Source organism: Aptenodytes forsteri, unplaced genomic scaffold (assembly GCF_000699145.1).
Source record: "Aptenodytes forsteri isolate BGI_AS27 unplaced genomic scaffold, ASM69914v1 Scaffold227, whole genome shotgun sequence".
NCBI lineage: Eukaryota > Metazoa > Chordata > Aves > Sphenisciformes > Spheniscidae > Aptenodytes > Aptenodytes forsteri.
In genome coordinates, this window is record NW_008795365.1 from 3444996 (window position 1) to 3465296 (window position 20301).

At 35.4% G+C, this 20301-nt stretch overlaps 1 protein-coding gene across 1 annotated transcript in view; it reads left to right on the top strand.

Annotated features, from left to right (window-relative positions):
- The first annotated feature begins 552 nt into the window (after positions 1 to 552).
- The window catches only part of TTC29 (tetratricopeptide repeat domain 29), a 93204-nt gene continuing 73455 nt past the window's right edge, over positions 553 to 20301 (top strand). The window contains exons 1-4 of the mRNA XM_019472332.1: positions 553 to 601; positions 716 to 812; positions 4644 to 4727; positions 19458 to 19681. Of these exons, the coding sequence (XP_019327877.1) occupies positions 553 to 601; positions 716 to 812; positions 4644 to 4727; positions 19458 to 19681 (454 nt within the window). The remainder of the gene's footprint in view (positions 602 to 715; positions 813 to 4643; positions 4728 to 19457; positions 19682 to 20301) is intronic.

Consider the following 20301-nt stretch of genomic DNA (forward strand, 5'->3'; position numbering starts at 1 on the left):
ACCAAATTTAAAAGTAAGGGTGCTCCTGCTGCTAATGTCCTCAGATCACAGACATGCAAAATGAAGAAACTGGCAGCTGAAACCTTAATGGTAGGAAGTGTAGACTGAATACTTGGGGAAAAAACATAGTAGCTCTATATGATAAAAAAGTCCTATTAGCATTTATGTACTTCAAAATGACGAGCTAGACGATTCTACATAACTGTGGGGCTTTCGGCTTTTGTTTTAAGTAAAACCCCGTGTTGTAAGTATAGCATTACTTACATTTTTTATTCAAAGGATTGTTACTATTATGATTATGTATTATTTTGAAATTTAATACAGTGCCTGTTGTTGCATTGCATACTGCATGTTCAATCATTTCTCCACCTTTTGTATTAACTTAAAATATTATTAATACTTGGACCTAGATAGCTTGAGGAAGCACAGGGAATCACGTGCATTTAAGGTTCCTGAATCAGTTGTCCCTGTGCAAAAGCGCTCCAATGGAAGAGAGAAAACCACTGAAAGTAAGATCATGACCATTCCTATGCATTATGTCCTACTGAAGTGATGCTGAGGCCTGAAAAGATTTGTGTGGAACTGGAGTCCAGTTTTATAGGTAATGCACTGGAAATAAAAGAGAGTTGACTGGGAAGCACCACAAGAAGGATAAGAAACTGCATCACTGTGAAGACATTGTTTCAAGTAACCTTGTTTTGTTTGTTTGTTTTAGTTAAAATGAATGTGTTGCCTCAAGCGATCCTACAAAGCCCAGGGGAGCATCCCAGGTTCACAGAGCAGACTGTTTGCCCCTCATTAGACTTTGCAAGGTATGTACCTCTTTTCTTTCAGACTATCATTTCTACTGTGAATAGCTTCAATCAGCTATGCTGAGGTGACAAATTATGTTTGCTTTTTTGCAATATTTAAAACTGCAAAAATCAGAGGCAAGGAAATTCTCTCTTAGGAAAGTTTCATAATTAAAAGGGAAAAAAAATGAAATAGGAGATATGTTCTGTTTAAGGTAGATATTTCATCCTAATTTTTGAAAACTCCTTCAAGAGTCATAGGAAGTTATTTCCATTTAGTATTGATACGAATGTAGGTCATTGAAAATGTACTTATTTGTACAATAAGTTGTGAAAAAACAAGATTTTTTTTTTCATTCAGGCACAAAACAGTTTCATGTCTCTGAAAATATAATGAATAAAACTGGCTTGAAAAACATTATCCTGTACTTAATAACTGAGAGAGTTAACAACAGTGCCATAATGCTTTCAGGCCATCTTCTTACACATGCCTATGTGGCTTTCCGTTCCGTTGCACTCATTTCTCCTCTTAGTTACTTGTATCCATACATTTTTGTCTCCCTCAGCGAGTACTGGTCTCTCAGTTACTACTCTGCCCCACTATGCTTTTTCCTGGAATTGCCTCCATTTCAGAAAGAATTGTGGTTATTTTCTTCTTCCTCCTCTTCTTTTTTTTTTTCTTTTTTTTTTCCCCCAATCCTAGCATTCCCCTTAGCCTTTGGCTGAAAGGTCTGGGGCATCTCAGAGTTCAGCAGCTGCATGTCCATGTCTAAAAGCAGTAAGGATCAAGGAACATGGTATCCTTGGGCCCAGTCTTTCTGAGGGGCTCATACTGATAGGTGTCTTCTCACACACTGATAGAATAAGGACATGCAGTGATGTCTTACAATTTTATTTGTTTTTAAATCTTTTATGGCTGGAGCTGTGTTCTGCAGCTATCACTTTTTCCAGTAAGTACATTGCTGGAGAACTCACCCCAGAGGTAGGATGCTTGTTTCTTCCATTTACTTGGGGAGTTTCATGTTCAAGAAGATCATTCTGCAGCAGTCCTACAGAAGTTGTGCCTATTTGCAGAAAAGAAATGTGTGATTCTGTAATGGTCTAGACTATGCTGTAGATGCCTAGTCATTAGAGCAAGACAAGCTCTGCCATTTTCTTTGATGGGAAATTTTGAGAAAACTGGAGTCTGAGTTAACAGAATAGGCAGCGGGGATAGAAAGTTATGTGAGAATCAGTCTGGTCCTTTATGCGACTTTGTTCTGTTCTTTGATTAAAAAGCCAGGTGTATTTATTATGGTTTATTTCTAGAAAAAAATCAGTAGCTATTTTTTTGCTGTGTAGACTGGTAACAGAAATAGTTATAGGAACGCATGGTGTAAAATGTTAACTCTGGGATAGGTATCCATTGGATTAAAATATATTTGTCTTTAATAAGTGAGTGATTTAAAAGTAAATAGGAGTCAATTTACAGGTGAAGTAGACTTTTATAAACTATTTATGAAATATAGTGAGTCATCATGGAAACACTGGAGCAATAAGGCTAAAACAGTTTGGAAAAAGCAAGTGACAACTGGAAGAAAAGAAACTGCCTCTTAGCCAGTGCCATCCTCACCTCATTTCTCTATTAAGAAACAATGTCCATTCCAAGTCACAGTCTCAGTTCTTCACATTAATTACTTCTATTGTTTTTAATTCTCATTGCATATAACAAGCCATTTTAAATAATGATTATTTGAGTTGATGGAATTTTCTGCTGTGTATTTTTTCCTATGTATCATCTGCCTGTCTTTCCTGTGTTATTGCTACATTAACATCTTTGATAATAACAGCCAGGGTGAGATAAGTATTTATTGTTTTTACTAACTTAAATTCTTTATGATGGATGACCGTGTTTGTAGTTGCATCAGTCCAATACAGGGTATTGCAGAACTTGTGTAAACAGTAATTTGTTTGCAAGTTGTTGCTTTTGATTTTTTTTCCCCCTTAGCTGTAGTTGTCTTTAAGTTAGAGGGTGTTGCCAATCAGAACTCAGAAATTTATACCTTGACTATAAGGCAGGTGACATTTTAAATTGTGTATGATTCTCTGTTTTTTCCCCGATTGTTTTTTATTAAAATACCTTTGAGAAGATAATGAGAAGGCATCAGGCTTTCCTTTGTTCCAGTTTGAGATGATTTTTAGCTGCAGTGTAGATTAAATTGCAACAAGCTGATAGTGATGCCTAGGAATGTTCTTGTTGTAGTTGACACTTTGAGTTTGGGGGTTTGGACTCCCAATCTGGTATGTTCTCTATGTGTGTTCTGCACATCTGCTACTGATGTGCAGAAAGTGCATTTTTGCAGACTTAAAGTACAAAGGTCAGCCAGGGTTTTTTGTGTTGTCTACTGGATACTTCATATTTAATTACCCAGAGATACTATTTTTCAATTTTTCTATTACCTCATATAAACCTATTGTATCTTGAAATATGTTTTACATCAGTTTAAAATATACAATAATTACCTTATCTTCATTATCCTAATGACATTATGTATCTTCCTAAATTGTAACTATTTTGGTGTAAAAATTTTGATATTGATTAAATTTTGGTGTTGATTATAACTGAATTTTTAGGGCAGTATCCGTAAGGTGTACATTTTGCATGGTCAGCAGCAACTCATATGGATTGTGTTATGTGCAGCTTGAAAGCGTAAGCCTCTGTTGGTGCAGCTCAGTAGTAGTAAATTCTGGAACAAATTTAAATGCCCTATTTGTGCCGGAAGTTTTCACTATTACATTGTCTTAAATACAGACATGTCAAAATATCTCTACATTGCTTAGCTATTTTGTTTTCATTTAAATGAACTTCATGAAGTGTCTTTGGTATTCTCAGAGCAATAATAAGCATGATGCTTATATTAGCTAACATTATGAAAAGAATCTACTCTCATCCCTGTAATGAAAGACAGCAGTGTAATACAGACAGAGAAAGAGAAAAGAATAGATTTATGTGGAACACTAATGTTGAATTTCTTTTATCTTTGAGTGATTAACCAGACAATCTTTATGTTTTTTTAAAGAAAAGAAGAATTAAATTCACATTATAAAGATAATATCCTCTACCGTTGGGATATCAGAATCAATTTAAATACAATTTATGGTCAGTAAGTGCATATTATTCTTTAAAATTCAAGGCATCTCTTGTGTATCAGAGTGGAGATGCAAAGAGATGATGGCTCAAGTGAAAGGCGAAATGATGTACAGTTCAAATTTTAAAATTAGATCCATGCATCCTAAAATTTGCTGTTTATTTTAATGCCCTTTGGATTACCCCCTTAGTGGACTACCTTTTGCAATATGCTGCTCAAACTGTGGAAAGCTGAGAGCAGTCTTAAAAGTCTGCATTGCACTAAGGAAAACATTTTGAGTTGGGTTTGGGATTTGTTTTGTTGATTTTCTTTTTTTTAATTTTGAAAAAGTTAAATACAAATAGATTTGACCATTCTGGTCCATACTGATAATGCAAAAATGTAGTGGTTCTGGTTTAGAAAACAGTTTAAATATAGATAGCTTAATCAATTATTATTGATTTAGCTAATACACAATTTCTTCTAGATTAGACAGAAATATCAGATAACCAGGTCCTTGAAAACTAATATCAATTCTGTTTTCTTTCAGAACTAAATATTTGAAACAGCTACAGACCAAAAAATTAAAAAGATATTTGTATGTGTTTATAGAATGTCTGATATATTACTTTGTCAATATTTCAGTATTTAGCTCTACTTGGCAATGCTAATATGTTATACATGCTGCAGAAGTCTATGTTAGCACCTCACAGTGTTTCTTTTAATTTTTTTCATTTAAATCTAGGATTCATTTGATCAAAGACAAAGATGGCATAGATGATTATTTGGCAAAGAATATCAAAGGCTTGTCAAAACAAGAAGCTGCTGCGTAAGTTGGCTTTTTTGAGGCATTTTAACATCCATAAGTTTATTGTTTCCTTTGTTTCTAGTCATCATAATTATTTAAATTTAAAGTTCCCTAGGCCCTACCCTTTTTAGTGGAACTTGGCATTTAAAAATTGAAGTTGATATTAAATAAAGATGGTTCATTTCTCCTGATCTTAAACATATCAAAGCATTTAACTCCTTGCTTTTACTAATTTGTGTATTTACCAAAGTATTATATCACATTTGTAACGTTATTGTTAAGATTGTGTCAGTAATTGTACTTGAAATTGTGCTGCTTTTTTTTTTTTTCTTTTTTTTTGTGAGCCTCTGTGAAATATCTCCTCTGGGGTAGAAGCTTAGTATACCGACATACACGTTCTTGTAATTTTGAATTATTATTTAGCCAAGCCCAAGTGCTGACTTCTGTGGTGAAGCATTTAATACACCATTAGTTATTTAAAAACCCAATGAATGAAAGAAATCTAGATAACTTTTGATTTCTTACAGCCGAGGTATTTACATTTCGAAGTTACAAGAGACTATGACTGACTTATTCTTCTGGAGTCTTTTAACAGATCTGGGGTTCAGCACCATCAAAATTAATGAAAGAATTCTAACAAATCTGAATTGCTGGTTGCTTAAGTGGCATGATTTATTTATTTCAATATTTAAATAATAAAAAGATGCATATACAAGGGCTCTAGGCACCTTAACAATTAATATTGCAAGATCACCCTTGCAGCATAAAAGCATTCTATCAATCAGACAGGAATTCGACCAGCTAGTTTCTTGCAAAACACGCTTCTTTTCTCCTTCCTAGCCTAAGAATGTACCTGCAAACCTTCCCTGAAAACTTTCAAATTAAAATGTAGAAAATTACCAAATTTGAGTTGAGGGGTAATAACTTTAGCAGTGTCCTAAAACCATACCATATAATACTCAGCCAGAAGACACACTTTCCTTTCCTGTGATACATGTCCGATTCGCCTTTATTTTTACAATGGTAACATGATAAAGCTAATACGTGTTCTGACTGTCGGTACAAAGATTGTAATGTATCTGGTGTGATGATCTAGGAGAGCAATCTGTTTAAAGCAAATTCATACCCCACTTCTTTTATTTGAATTAAGACTAAGTTCAAAGATGATGGACTAAAGATTAGTTCAATGATGGGATTGGGCAGGACCTCCTCAATATGTCATCCTAGGGTTTGCAAAGTTCAGTTTGTTCCTTTGTTTCTGTTGGAGAGAGTCTGTTATCGGAGTTAGCTGTGGGAGAGAGCCGCCTGATAGTGACAAGAAAGTGAGCTAGGTGAGGCAGTGGAAAGTGCCGTGTTACTGCTCTGTGAGTACACGTGGTTGATGTGGAACAGTTAGCTTTGATCATGCTGTCGTACTAATTGTGCTAGGTGTCATAGCTGGTTTAAATATTCCCTGATTAAAGAGAAGGAAACTAAGATTGGTCTGTGACTTGGTCACATTCTGCAGGAGCTGGACCAACATAAGGAACAGATCCTTCCCAAGCAAATGCTGTGTTGACAGAGGTCCTGTCCCCTGAATTAAGGGTAGCATAGTTGCTCTGTGAAGGGGGAAGAAGTACCAGACCTCAGTGAGCAAGCATAGAAATAAGTACATTCACTTATTGTCACCCTAGTTCCGTACCAGCTATGCAGTGCTGCTGTAGTCATTATGCTGTTGCTGCAGACTGACTTGCCTTCCCAGTGAGCTGTTTCAGTCTGTAGTGCCAGTGGATTTCCACAGTACACACACCATGCTAGGGACAGAAGTGTTCTCTCTGTGATTACACAGGAAGTCACTGCTATTTTAAGAAGGCCTCGAGGCTTCAAAAGTGCATTTTACAGCTGTGATTTGATCAGGTCAGCCTTTTACTGCTATTAAAAAAAAAACCCCACAAACAAAACAAAAAAAAACATCCCAAAAACCCCTCCTATACAATTTTTCTTTTTATATCCAAACCCTGAGTCTGGAGGTTGTGGAAGAGGAAACCAGCAAGGAAATCCACAATGAAGTGAGAATTTTATAATCTGTTCTGCAACACCTACACAAAGTGGGGTGTTTCCTCACTGTTTTGTAATATGCTGTTTTTCAAACTTATCAAAGCCTCTTAGAAGATTAAACTGAAATATCATATGTATACTGGTTTATTTCTGTGGAGATTTTTTAAGTACATCTTTTAAGATATTATGTTCATGTTCTGTGTATTTAATCCTCAGAATTTTAGCTTTTGATAATGGCTCAGCAGTTACAAAATTTCTATAGTATGTAATTTACTAATGCCGTTCCATAAACCTGATAAAATCATTTGAGGGCAAACAAATGGTAACAAACTAGCAGCTACACAGTTGTATTAGTACTAGGCTAGTTATAAAAAACTAAATGCATCAACTGCAATTTTAAACCAATTTCTAAAGTAAGGCAATGCCATATCTGTAAATGATCTTACTGAAATCAATGTTATGCTTTGTATGTCTCAGCAGACAACAGATGTTTTTATTAAAAAAAGTGTGAGAAATGGCTTATAATATGCTGTGTAGTTTTTTTAAATATTGTTTCCATTCCAGAAGTAGATTATTGCACTTCTTTATAAAAGGACAGGATATCTTTCTTTTACCACCTAAATATCTGTACTTTTGTTTAATATGGAGGTTAACTTAATAAGTCAGTCATTATTTTGTCAAGACAAATTCTTGTAGCCACACTTCTGCTTAATATTAAACACCCTTTTTTTTTGGTGCGTATTAGGCAGATAACAAATTTATTACCTCCCAAATAAAGGAATGTAAGGGTAGTATCACATTTATGGAAACAAGCAACATTCTTCAAAGCTGTTCCCTAAAATTGTATCCTTCGCAATCTTCTTTAAAATTAAGATAAGCTAGTTTCTTCATAGTTGAAGGAAAAAAAGGTTACAGTTATCCTTTTATTATACAGTATTGTACTCTGTTCCAAACTTCAGCAAATGAGAAGAATTCCTTTAAGTGTGCTTATGTTATAATCTCATTTTTCTGTGGAAAAATGTGGAGATGGTTTTCATTTTTTTTTCTTTGTAATAATTTTTTGTCCCAGGGTGATATGATAGAAGAGGAAGAAAAAACAGTGCTTAAGAAAGATAGTACTTTAATTACATTAAAACAGGATATTGCTTTGGTTTTTTCATTGATTTTGTTTTGTTTCCTTCTCTAAGACTTTAACTTGAAATAAGAAGTGAATGTGGTGTAAGAAGCTGGAAATGGAAAAAAGTAAAGGTTCCCATTAATACAGAATGTGACGGCTTTCTTGCCACAGAATTAGGCTTTTGTAAGCTTATGAGGAGGTTGGCTGACTCCACTGGCCTTCAGTGTGCCTTCCCTGATACTTTCTGTTCTTGGTCTTGACTTACCAAATCATTAATGGCTCAAAATCAGGTTGCATTAACAATTAAAAATTGTCCTTATGACTGATTTGAGTCAAAAAGTTCATGATTGTCATGGTTTAGCCTGGCAGGCAGCTAAACACCACACAGCCATTCGCTCACTCCCCCCCAGTGGGATGAGGGAGAGAATCGGAAAAAAGAAAGGTAAAACTCGGGGTTGAGATAAAGACAGTTTAATAGGACAGAAAAGGAAGGGAAAATAATAATAATAATGAACTGTGAAATAAGGCATTTTCCATCAAGAGATTGACTCCAGGGTTGAATCTTCAAACTAGTTTGGAGCCTAGAATGGACCAGAATTTGATATTGTCATTCCTGTTTCCTGATGTTTTTGTCAGGGCCAGAAAGATCAAGTAAGAGTTCTCTCCTCTTCATACAAATGAAAATTGTCCAAAGACAACCATATCATCAAAAAGGAGTTTTTTTAATAAAAATAAAGATAAATAAAAATAAATTAAGTCTAATAAAGACTAGAAAGAGAGACTTTGAAATCTTTTTGATGAGAGGAACAGCTTTGTTTAGTAGTAACAAAAAAATATTACATTAGCGATTTTACTAGATATATTTCTGTGAATCGGATAATGGAGTTCTAGTGTCCTCGCTCAAGACTCATTGGTAGTCAGATGACATCTAATTTATTATACAGAAACGGTATGGGCTGACCTAGATATGCAGAAAATTTGTATTTGTGTTTTCTGTCTTGTGAGTGGTGGATCAGTGTGTTATGGAAAACTTGCCTTGATAAATTTGTGTTGGTAAAGACATGCTCTGATATGACTTTTTCAGGCAGGAGACAAGATCATCTTATATGCATTTGATCAGATGTTTTTGAGATATAGTGGGTTGTTCTGCTTAGGTTTCACCAGAAGGCTGGTCCACTTCAAGATTATCTGGAACATAAAAAGGCAAAGGCTTTCATTCTCAGCTGGGCTGTGACCCCCAGAGCAATTGCCAGACATCTCAGCTAATACTGGGAAGATCAATCATTAAAATACTTTGCAGATTGTATACTGAGAACTGGAATATAATATTTTTGCTCTAGGAGTGATGACTGGTGAATATAGTAGCAATTCTTTGCTTCCGTAAACCTTTGTCCTTCTCTGCAAAAAGAGCAAAGGGGTTTTCTCCTAAGTTTAACTCTGATCCAGAGGACTAGGTTAATCACCCCATATAATCAATGGAAATGATTAAGAATAAGTAATTTGATTAGTTGAGCCCCATGTTTTAGGATTCAGACAACTGCTTTAGAATAAGGTCAATTACACTTTTGAAGCACCTTTTTCTCTCCATTGCTTATATAGAGAGCTTAGAGTGACCAGCTCAGATGTAGACATGTACATTTACCATTGAATCCCACACTAGAGAACTATTGAATTTTGAATGCTGTAAAAAGGATCAGGTAGAAGTCTTAGAGAGCTGCATTCACTAATTCCTGAGGCAGCATGTCTACAAGAAGCTGGCAAGTCCAGAACAAAAGTGACCTGGCATCCATTTTAAATCTTCTGTTAGTGCCATCTGATAGAAGATTATTTTTCCATTCTTCAGTGAGAGAATTAAAAGGGACAAATTATTTACAAGTTTCTGCTGTTTTCAGAGTCAGTATCAACTAGGTAGAGGTAAGGAAAAAAGAAGTCGGAAAATTAATGAGGGATTAAGTGTTAGCGCTCAAGATAAGTTTGTGGAAATAAAAAATTTCTTTCCTACATCCTTACTTCTTCTACCAATTGGTCTCTGAATATTCAACCCCATCTGTACTCCAAGATGAAAGAGGAAGAAACTTCCTCACCTGATTAGAGGCCAGGATGATCTGGAGAGTCTACTGAGGGAGAAGAATGACGTTTGTGGGCTGGTAGAAAGGAGAAGGCCTAGCTTGAAGGGTGTTTTATTCTTTATTTTCATCATAGCCATGATGGACTAGTAAGCCCTACTATTAGGCTGGGCTGCTTCTGATCTTGTCCTCTGTTTATAAGTTATTCAAATCATGAGAGTTTTGGTACTCAGTTTTAGATTTATTTGCTTTTCTATTTGTCCTTATTCTAGTCTTTTGCGTTGATGGACCAGTTCTTTAAGGAAACTGAACACAAATAGCTGATTGGGGTTTTGATTAATCCAGACTTTTTAGTAGCTGTCACCTCTACCAAATAAATTAGTTAGGTGACTTCATAGGTGACCGATGAAATCTTTTACTCAACAAATAGATTGGGACCCTTTTTCGTTGTCAGCTTATCATATTGCCATGTTTTCTTTTTCACAACCTGAAATCTTTACTGGGGCTTCCCAATTTGAACATGCATAATTTAGGCTTGGCAATTTTGTGTTGTAAGGTGGATTTGACCATTTCTGTGTTACAGAGTGAGGCTCTCAAGGGACAGGGGAGGGGCACTGCCAAGAATAAGTGTTAAGAAAAATATCTTGTTGGTGCGGGGTTAAGGCAAGGAAGGAGGAGGGGCAGCTGCTATTACTAGAAAGCTTGCAAAAGGCAATTTCAGATGCAGACAGATAATGTGTAGGTGCAGATTCTGCTTTCCCCTGTACTTCAGTCCTTGATTGCACAGTACTTGGTTCTAGCGATGCACTGATTTGAGCTGCTTCCATTTCTTCTGTGTATAACACTGTGAAGACAGAGGGAGAGAGGAGAGCTCAAAGCAGCTAAAGAAGGCAAAAGGATAAAGGAGTAAACTGTTATTTCCCTTTCATGTTCAGGTCCTAGCAAGATTTTGCTGTTCTTGCTGATGTGAATCTTTGGATATGACCTGTGAGCACCTTATGACCCTCTGTTCACATTACTCTGGTTGAGAACTGGTGGAATGTCGTGACAATTCATTTACAGTTTATGAGGATATTTCTTCACTTTTAAATACTAAAAACTATGGAAAAGGGTAAATGAGAACCAAAGAAATGTATCCTTTCATAGTAAAAGAAATTTTAAATTAAGGCACTCTCCTCCAAACTCCCTGCTGATTGTGGAAAGGGAGATGGCACAAGTCACTTATTGAGCTAGATGATAAATTTCAAATTTCTTTCACAATATTATTTAAATATGTATTTTTTTCTGTCTGAATAATTCCTAACAATCTTGCTTGCCATGACCAGGATTCAATGTTTATTAAACAACTTTCAAAAAGAGATTTTAGCACTTAGAGGCACACATTCTTTTTGGTCAAATGAATGATCTCTGCGAATTTTGGGCCTGATAAACATATTATTGAGTGTAATTAGGCAGTGATCTAAAGAACAGAACTGTGTGTGAAGGGAATGGTTTGCCTTTCCTAAAGAAACTTCTCTGTGCGTTTGTGTAATGTGAAAGGTTTTTCTTGAAAAGGTTAAAAAAAGTTCTAATCAACTTCTGTACATTATGTAGAACTTCATTTTCTAAACTCTGCAAAAGAAAGTTTCATATTTAATGGGAAATCATGAATTATTCCATTTATTATCTACTTCCTCCTTTCAAAGACATGATCTGGATAAAATAAAGAAACTTCTCTGTGCGTTTGTGTAATGTGAAAGGTTTTTCTTGAAAAGGTTAAAAAAAGTTCTAATCAACTTCTGTACATTATGTAGAACTTCATTTTCTAAACTCTGCAAAAGAAAGTTTCATATTTAATGGGAAATCATGAATTATTCCATTTATTATCTACTTCCTCCTTTCAAAGACATGATCTGGATAAAAGGCGGGGTGAATAATTTCAAAAAATACAATACATTTTTAATGGGAAGGTGCAAACTACAGATTCTCATGACTATTAGCAAGTATAGAGGAAACAGAATTTTACTTGCAAAAACTCATCAAACTCTTGCAAAGATAAAATACATGACATACTTTAATAAAGAAGAACACAGTGAGCTGAAGTTTTTCTTTTTTTATGTAACTTGTTGTTTTTGCTAAGTTTGGTCTTACGGTTTTCTAGTGCTTTAATTTCTCAATAGTTCAACAATATTTAGTACTGAAGATAACGTACAAGCAATACACAACTGACTTCTATTTTTAAAACACTCCATAAAGGTGAAGCATCTCTAACAAACAAAAAGAGTCTGAAATAAAGAAAGACAGTCTAATTTGCTGTGGTACAATCATGACTTCCTAATAATTCTCACAGCGAATCCTTCTGAATCGTGTAAAATCCTCTCTTTTCTTTTGCTCTTAATCTCCGTGTCGTCTATTTGTCCTTAGACTACAGAGTAAGTTCTGTTGGGGACTTGAATGAGATATCATAAACAAAAGCAAAAATACTGTGGGAATTGTTCATAGCAATTGTATAATAAATGCTTAGCCTTGTATAGGGTTTTCTGATAATTCATAGCATCAGCTTGAGAAGATACAGAAAGTAAATAATAATTATTATCTTTTTCTAAAGATAATTTTACACACTGTGAAAGAAACCTGCAGAGAAATTTAATGACTTCTCCGATATCATGCAAGTCAAATGGAAAGGGTTCCAAACTCAGAAGTTTCTGGCACTCAGTCCATTAGGTCAGCCCTGAAATAAAAGGGGAAAGTTGAGAAATACTTCATTTTGATATATAATAGCCCATAAAATATGGTTGGAATTACTTTTTGTTAATGAACATAATTAATTTAGAAAGAAAAGCAGAAAGATTAATGAAGATAATGGTTTTTTCTGATTATGCTCGAAATAATCACAGGTGTGTGTGCTCTTGTATGAGGAACATTTTTATAAGGGTAGCACTTTTATCTTTATTTTTAGTGCTTTCTTTGCATTTATGTTTAGGGACAGAATGTTCCAAAAGTTCATTGCTAAATTTATATTTCCATTTTCTGGGTTAATGAGGATTCTTAATTATTACAGTACTTACATTCATTTTAAAATAGGTTTTCTGTGTCATCCTTTGATGTTTATAATTGATTAATTTTTCATTTTATGTAGTATTAAAGTGGCAGTGTAGCTTTGAACAAAAGGAAGCGAGTTCAATATATGTGTTCTTTGTGGGATCCTACTGACAGGTTTTGTATCCACCTTTGATTGCGCGATTTAGGTTAAAGTGTGGTTTGACAACAGTCGGAGACTGTGAGGCAGTAGATGAAAAATACTGCATTACTTATGCTGAAAGTTATTGTACCTATATGTATACCTATATATATGGTATGAAGTACCTATCTATTTATTTTCTGATATACTTTATTTTCATCTATTAATAATTCTGAATACATAGCTCCATAAACCTTTTCTTATTTAAAAAAATCTGAATTGTTACAAAAGTCAATTTCAAGTAGATATTCTTCCCTCTCATGATATGTACAAATTGTCATGCAATATTTTTTATTTACTATTTAGAGTAGGGAATTCTTTTTTTTGGGGGCTTGGTGGGTTTTATGCTTTTTGTATTAGGACTAGGACTGGGGGCTTGGTGGGTTTTATGCTTTTTGTATTAGGACATTAGCTATTGCAGCTTTATAATTTGGAATTAAAAAACCTGCACCCCACCCCAGTATAATTTAATTCTCAGCCTTAGTAATCAAAAATTCTGATGTGTAAGCTAACTGTCTATTACTACTTAATGGCATTTACTGTACTTTCATATCTTTCTTTAATGAGATTACTATAGTCTACAGTTTAACGTATCACCATCCAGTAAATATTTCATTAAAAGAAAAGTATTTAAATGGACAGTCTTTAAACTAGGATTAAAGAGAGCTATGCCCTGATCCAGTTAAATAGGTTTGTATCAGTAGCAGTATGTGGTGAAAATGTGCTGAGTACCTTGACCAACTGAGGGCTTGACTCACCAAGGTACTTACATACGTAAATTTTCACACTGAACTCAGATACTCAGACGACTCGGATATATTTTCAAGTTAGCTATGTACCTAACTTCGGTGGATTGCAGCCCAGACACATGACAATGTAGATTGCAACAGTGTGAGTACATGGTTTTATACCACTGTAACCTGGATCGTAGCATCGCTGAGTGCGACAGTCAAATCTTCAGCTTCCATATTTACCAAGTATTTGCATAAGCGCTTTTAGTCTTCAACAATGACCTGCAGAAGTTTTAACTGTATTTTGGGTGTGGGTCACTAACGGTGTTGCAAAACTGTCATGGTTTTTGGCTGTCCAGCTATAACTAAATAATAAATTCCTCTTTTGATTCTTAGGCGGAGCAGCCTGAAGTTACAACCTCTTACAGCATGCTTGGCTTTTTAGTATTTTGTATAGTATATTTGTTTTTACTTAATGCATATATTTTTCAAATTTTAGTGAGGAAATTCTGGTGTCTCCTTGTTTATGCTGTGTTTGCATATAGGTTAAACACAAAGTAGCTAAGTACTCACGTACTTGATGTAATTTTAATTTTCTTGTAGACTTATAGACAGGAAATGAGGGGGGAAGTCAAATGTATTTGTTTAAATAAACTTAAGCAAAAATATCTTGATAATTTTTTCATAATTTTGTGATCCTTATCTAAGGCATTTATATCAGTCATTGACTTGCCAACTGCAGAAGGAAATCCCAAGTGGATGAAACCTATTTGAATACAGTTTTTAAACATTGTAATAATTGCTAGAGCAATTATTTTACACTGGAAGTACACTTTAATATTTTATATACTATCATTGTTTAATCCATGCCATTTTGTGCTTTACAAAATGGGATTGCTACAGTACACTTGTAATCAGCAGCTGGCATTAACCTATAGTACTAATTAAATCCTACAAAATCTAAAGATATTAACCCTGATATAAAAAAAAAATAAAAATCTGTCATCTGAAAATAGTAGACTTTTGCACTTATTTTGCATGTCTGTAATTGACCACACCAGACAGGAGGCATGGAGAATTAAGCTCATGATAAATAATTCTGTAATGCTATACTGACTATTTTGATTATTTCTAACACCAGTACCTGCCTCTTGGCCTCTTAATTTCTTTTTTCTTTTCTCCCTTTCAGTGTAAAGGGTAGAATACAAATAGCCTTGTTGTGCAGGATTTTAAGTTAAAGGGAATGTAGAATGGTACTGTCCTGATCTCCCAGCACTGCTTTAAGAGTCTTGTAAAAGTACAATACCGTAACATGGGAAGGTTGTTGAGATTGCAACAACAGCGTAATTTCATTAGCCTCACTGAAGATTAGGATTTATGATTTCTGCACTGGTAATGGCAGATTAGAATCAGGTTTCTGTGATTCCTCAGCATGACTCTAGATTGTTTTAGGATAGCAATGATAATAATGAAAGAAATCCATATAAGAAAATTATATAAGTAGCTGTATAGTTTAAGAAAAGTAAAATGCCTGTAGCAATATCCAGGTACGCTTAAAGCACAGAGTTAACAATAGCAGTGCCTTTTCAGGCTCGCAGATCCACATTCAATAAATAGCTGCTTCCACCGGGGTGATATTATACTACATGAGACCATCATCTATAACATGGTACCACTACAATGGCAACTTTAACTTTTGGTGGTTATTTATTTGGTGCTGAAAATTCTTCTGCCACGTGCCCCCCATCCTCACCCACCCCCGCCCCCCCCCCACCCCCACCCACACGACAAACGCAGGGGTACCCACCAGACCCACTCAGTGGACCTCGTTTCAGTGTTCTACCCAGCCTGTGTAAACAAACGTCTAGCAACATCAACAGGGTTTCGGTAATGACAGAGATGAGCGTGCAGTCAGAGGAACGGTGGATTCTCAGCATCGTCTATGTTTGTGTTAAGTATTATGGTTTTCATCTGTTGAATTTCATGGATTAAAAAAAAAATAAAATCTGCTTTAAATTAAAACCAGACTATTTGGTCTCTTTGTTTTAACCATAAATACATAGATATGCTCCAGATTTCTTTAAAAAATAATTTGTTTTAAAAAAATGCATCTGAAGTCTTTTTCTGCTAGCGTGCGCATGTGATCATTCAAAGGGGAGAGAGGACTTTAGGTTTATGTTCGTACCACGGTTCAATTTTAAAATTAAACACAGCTAACGTTACAAAGCTGCCTGCTCATTCTAATTCGACTAGTTTAATTGCTTGCAGGCGGCCGCGCGGGCAACGTCTGCACCTTTTTGGCACCGCGCTCTTGTGGCCCTGGGTAGCGCAAGCCCCAGCCGTGGCAGCGCGGGGGGCGCAGCCCCGCTGCGCTCTTCCCCTGCGCCTCTCGCAGCGCTGCGCGCCCCTGCCTTTCACCCCCGCCGGTGCCTGCCTTTGTTCCGCAGCCGTGCCCCGCTGCGCTGACAGCCGCCCGATTAACGTGTCCTGGCTGCAGTTTTCCGGATTTCCAGTAGATGCCCCCAGAGACCGTTAAACCTCTCGAACGCCGCCGACCAAATGAAAGGCCAGTCCTTTTTCATTTTGCTCCGTGAAGTAACATCATTGTTCAAAGGAAACCCAAAATCGGTGGGGACGCAATGCAGAGAAACAAGCTTACTTGTTTAATAATATATCATAATTTATTAGGTAGTAAGGCTCAAAAGGTTTAGCGTAAACTGGTTTATTAATGTAGTAGAAACATACTGTTAACAGTTGGATTTTATAAAATAAATCCTGTACATTTAATTAGGTATCAGTTTTTGATACTGATATTAGAAATAAAGTAATCTTCGGTTATGTAAAACATGAGATGTTCTGTTTAACCTCTCATTTTACATGCTGCATGACATCATGAAAAGCAGTATGAAAAGGATTTTGAGGATTGAGGATTTATAGTTTATCTCAAGATATCATGAAAAGTTTACTGCTGTCACCTACACTACTCCTCTGTTCGAAAGCACTGTTTGTTGGAAAAAGGGACACCGGCATTTTCATCTGGAACCACTTTGATAACTGAAACAATTTCAGAACTCGTTGCAGGGTCAAGCTCTCTTAGGTGTCACAAATACCATTCATCCCCGTAATATCATTCATTTCTAGCCCTATTTTATTGTTTGTGTGTGATCAGTCACTTGTGGCTTATATATTGCAGAAGCTTGAGGAAACAATAGTAGTATTATTTTGCGCTTTGTGTATTTTCTGTTTTTAAGTATAACTGAGAGAGAACTTCTGTCTTCATGCCTCTAAAATTTGAATGGTTATACAGCAGATAGCTTCATTGCTTGTGAGTTAAAATCAGTTATCTTTCCCTAAGAAAAAAATGTGCTCTGTACCATAGGATTACTTCAGCATTATTTTAATTTCTTTATTAATTGGGATGGGATTTATTAAAAGAATATTGACACTAATTTTTAAAACTGACCTATTTTACTGTACGGTTTTTTTTCCTGTATTGGTTTGCTAATAACGCTGTCTTGTGGGGAAAATGTGCTTTGACGTCAAGTCAAATGCATCGGTCTACAGGAAATAGCATGTTACATGGACACAGTTTTTCTATTTCTACTAATGTTGGTACTGTGCTCACTGAGTAGGCAGTGAGTGTTAAAAATTAACTGAATTGACGTTTTGTTTAGTCACTGTAAGATCTTTTAGCAGTACTTTCTTGTTTACTTCCAGTACATCTAATTATCTAATGCATGCACACATACACACATATATAGATCACATTATATAAATAAATATGCACGTGTGTGTGTCTGCTATGCAGATTGTTATTCCACTGCTCTGAGTTATATTACTGTAGGATTCAGTCCTAGGCCTTTGAAAGTTGGTAGGAATTTTTTACCTATACTCTTCAATTTTTTTCAGTTAGATAGAATTTTAAAACAAAAACCAAAGCATTCCATATACAGAATAGACAATACATTGTACGGTATATTAACATTATCTTTACAGTATTTTTAAGCTATATACTGTGCATCTGATATATGACAAATATAGCATATTCTGGCAAATTAAAATTTAAATGTTTAAAGATATTTCTCATTTACTTTTCTAACATAAATGTTGCAAATGTTTTCTGGTACAGAATAGTTATATATTTTCCCTTGTCTGTGTGACCAATGTGTGCTTTTCAATCTCAAAACCCACCTATTTATGTATTACACATAAATTCAGTACTGTCCAGTCTAAATCGTATCGGGATTTTGTAATATTTTTGTGTTCAGTTCTGCAACTGAAATGTAAAAAATACATGTGAAGGATTAATGTGCATCTATGTAGTAATTAATACATTTTATTTTAATCATATTAAATATGAAATAATGCAGATGATTTACTTCTTACGTCTCACGTTACTGTTTATTTCATTGACATCTAGCTAAGAAGTTTTTTACATCACTTCCATCTTATTAACGTTGTTAAGGAACTGCAGTAGCTCTTTTTAGGCTAGAAGTATTAGTCTCATTAGGCTATTGTTTAGCATGAGGTCATCTGAATTTATTATATACACTATAAATCTCAGTTTTCAGAATTCCATATTTATTTTAAAGCTGCTGAGAATTTGAAGTTAAATGGATTTTAATCTAAACAGACAGTCTTGAAAACAGTTTGGAAACTCAATGGAATATACAAAACAAGATCAACGCATCTGGGTCCTTGCCATTTTACTGCGACAAAGGTTTGTTTTCTCACACTAGATACCTACGCCTGCAAACCTTTACATCGCTACTTTAGTGTTGCAGGCAGTCCCCTTGGACTCATAGTTTTCTCCAGGATAGGACACAATGATTGTTTCATGCCACGTAAAAGAAATATTTTGATTATTTCCATAAATAATACCTCAAAAGATATATTACCTCTTGAGAATATTTGATTACACAACTTTGTGATATGTATATCTTGTCAGAGTTTATGAATGAGATAATTTTGATACAAATTCATCATTGCATCATTTGATTTTAAAATTAGGGAGAAATTATCAAACTTTTGCATCAGTAAACCAGTCCGAGCTGAAGTTGTATGCTAAACAGAAGCAAAATAATATCTAATGATTATGTTTCTGGCATAGCATTTGTTTGACGTTTTAACCCAAGCCATCGTGTCCTACAGCAAAACTATTTAACATATACATTGTTTTGACATGTGGAATGTGCCTCGTTTTTCCCTGTGCACTGTTTTAAAGCAAACTAAGAGTTCATTGTGTTTTCATGAGCTAATGTAAACATGGGTCTTTTTTCCCATCAGTCAGCCTTTTTTACCAATACCAGCTAAAGAATACCAGTATATTTTTGACACGTTTTCAATATATATAGGTATTTATTCATTATCGCCGTATTTACTTCCCTAGGGTATGACATTTGTAATCGTATTTTAGCAGAACGCTTTCTGAGTGGGGGAAAAAATACCCCTTCCCCGCTGAATACCCTGAACTGCAGAGGTCTCTTCTTGAAAGCCATTTTAGTTATCTGTACTTCTTTGGTAAGGCGGAGAACAGAATACAGGTTTAAAGGCTTAAAAATCTATCTTTCCTATTCCCAGTAACAGGAATTCATACAAGAAGAACATCTGCATAGACATGCTGCGACAGGGTTATCACAAGTCCTTCTCCGAGCTCTTCACTCTGATACAGAAGTGGGATGCCTTGAGGGAGGCTGCGGGGCCTGGGTCAGCCATATGGCAGCAGAAGTCCCTGGAGGAGCAGCCTGATAAGCTGGATCAGCTTTACCACTTCCTGACCAGGGCTGAGGCAGCCCAGCGAGCAGGTAAATGGGGGGATTGTGGGTAGCAGAGCAGCGGGAGCCGCAGCCGCGAATGCCTGGGGGAAGCTTCCAAATTGTTTCATGTATGAATTTGAAACGTTGCTGCATCTTAGCACATTTCCGCCTTAGTCAACTGAGCTGTATTTATAGAATAAATGATTAGGAACTGCAGATATCGGGAGAGGTTTTGTGAAGGAAAAAAAAAAGGGGGAAAAACATGTAGAGTGCATTATGATATCGTCAGAAATGTTTGATGTATTTATAGTTTTGATAACATCTCAGTTATTTTCTCATAGTTTCATTATTTATTGTTTTCCTTTCTCTATTGATTTGAGTAGCTGGTTTTGTATTAGAAAAATTTAATAGGTGAAATGCTGTTTCACGCAGTAATAGTTTTATAAATCTGATTTTATTAAATACCCTGTCTGCTAACTGTGTTTGGATTTGTGACTGACTTAAAAAGGATTGTGAACATGTCAAATAAAATGCAGCACACAGATGTAACATGCCACCTGTGAATTACTAGGTATTAGTGAAGACATAACTCCAAATAACTGTATTTTCTCTACTGCCTACTATTTACTAAGCACTCATGTTTATCATTTGCTTTTACTATGAATAGT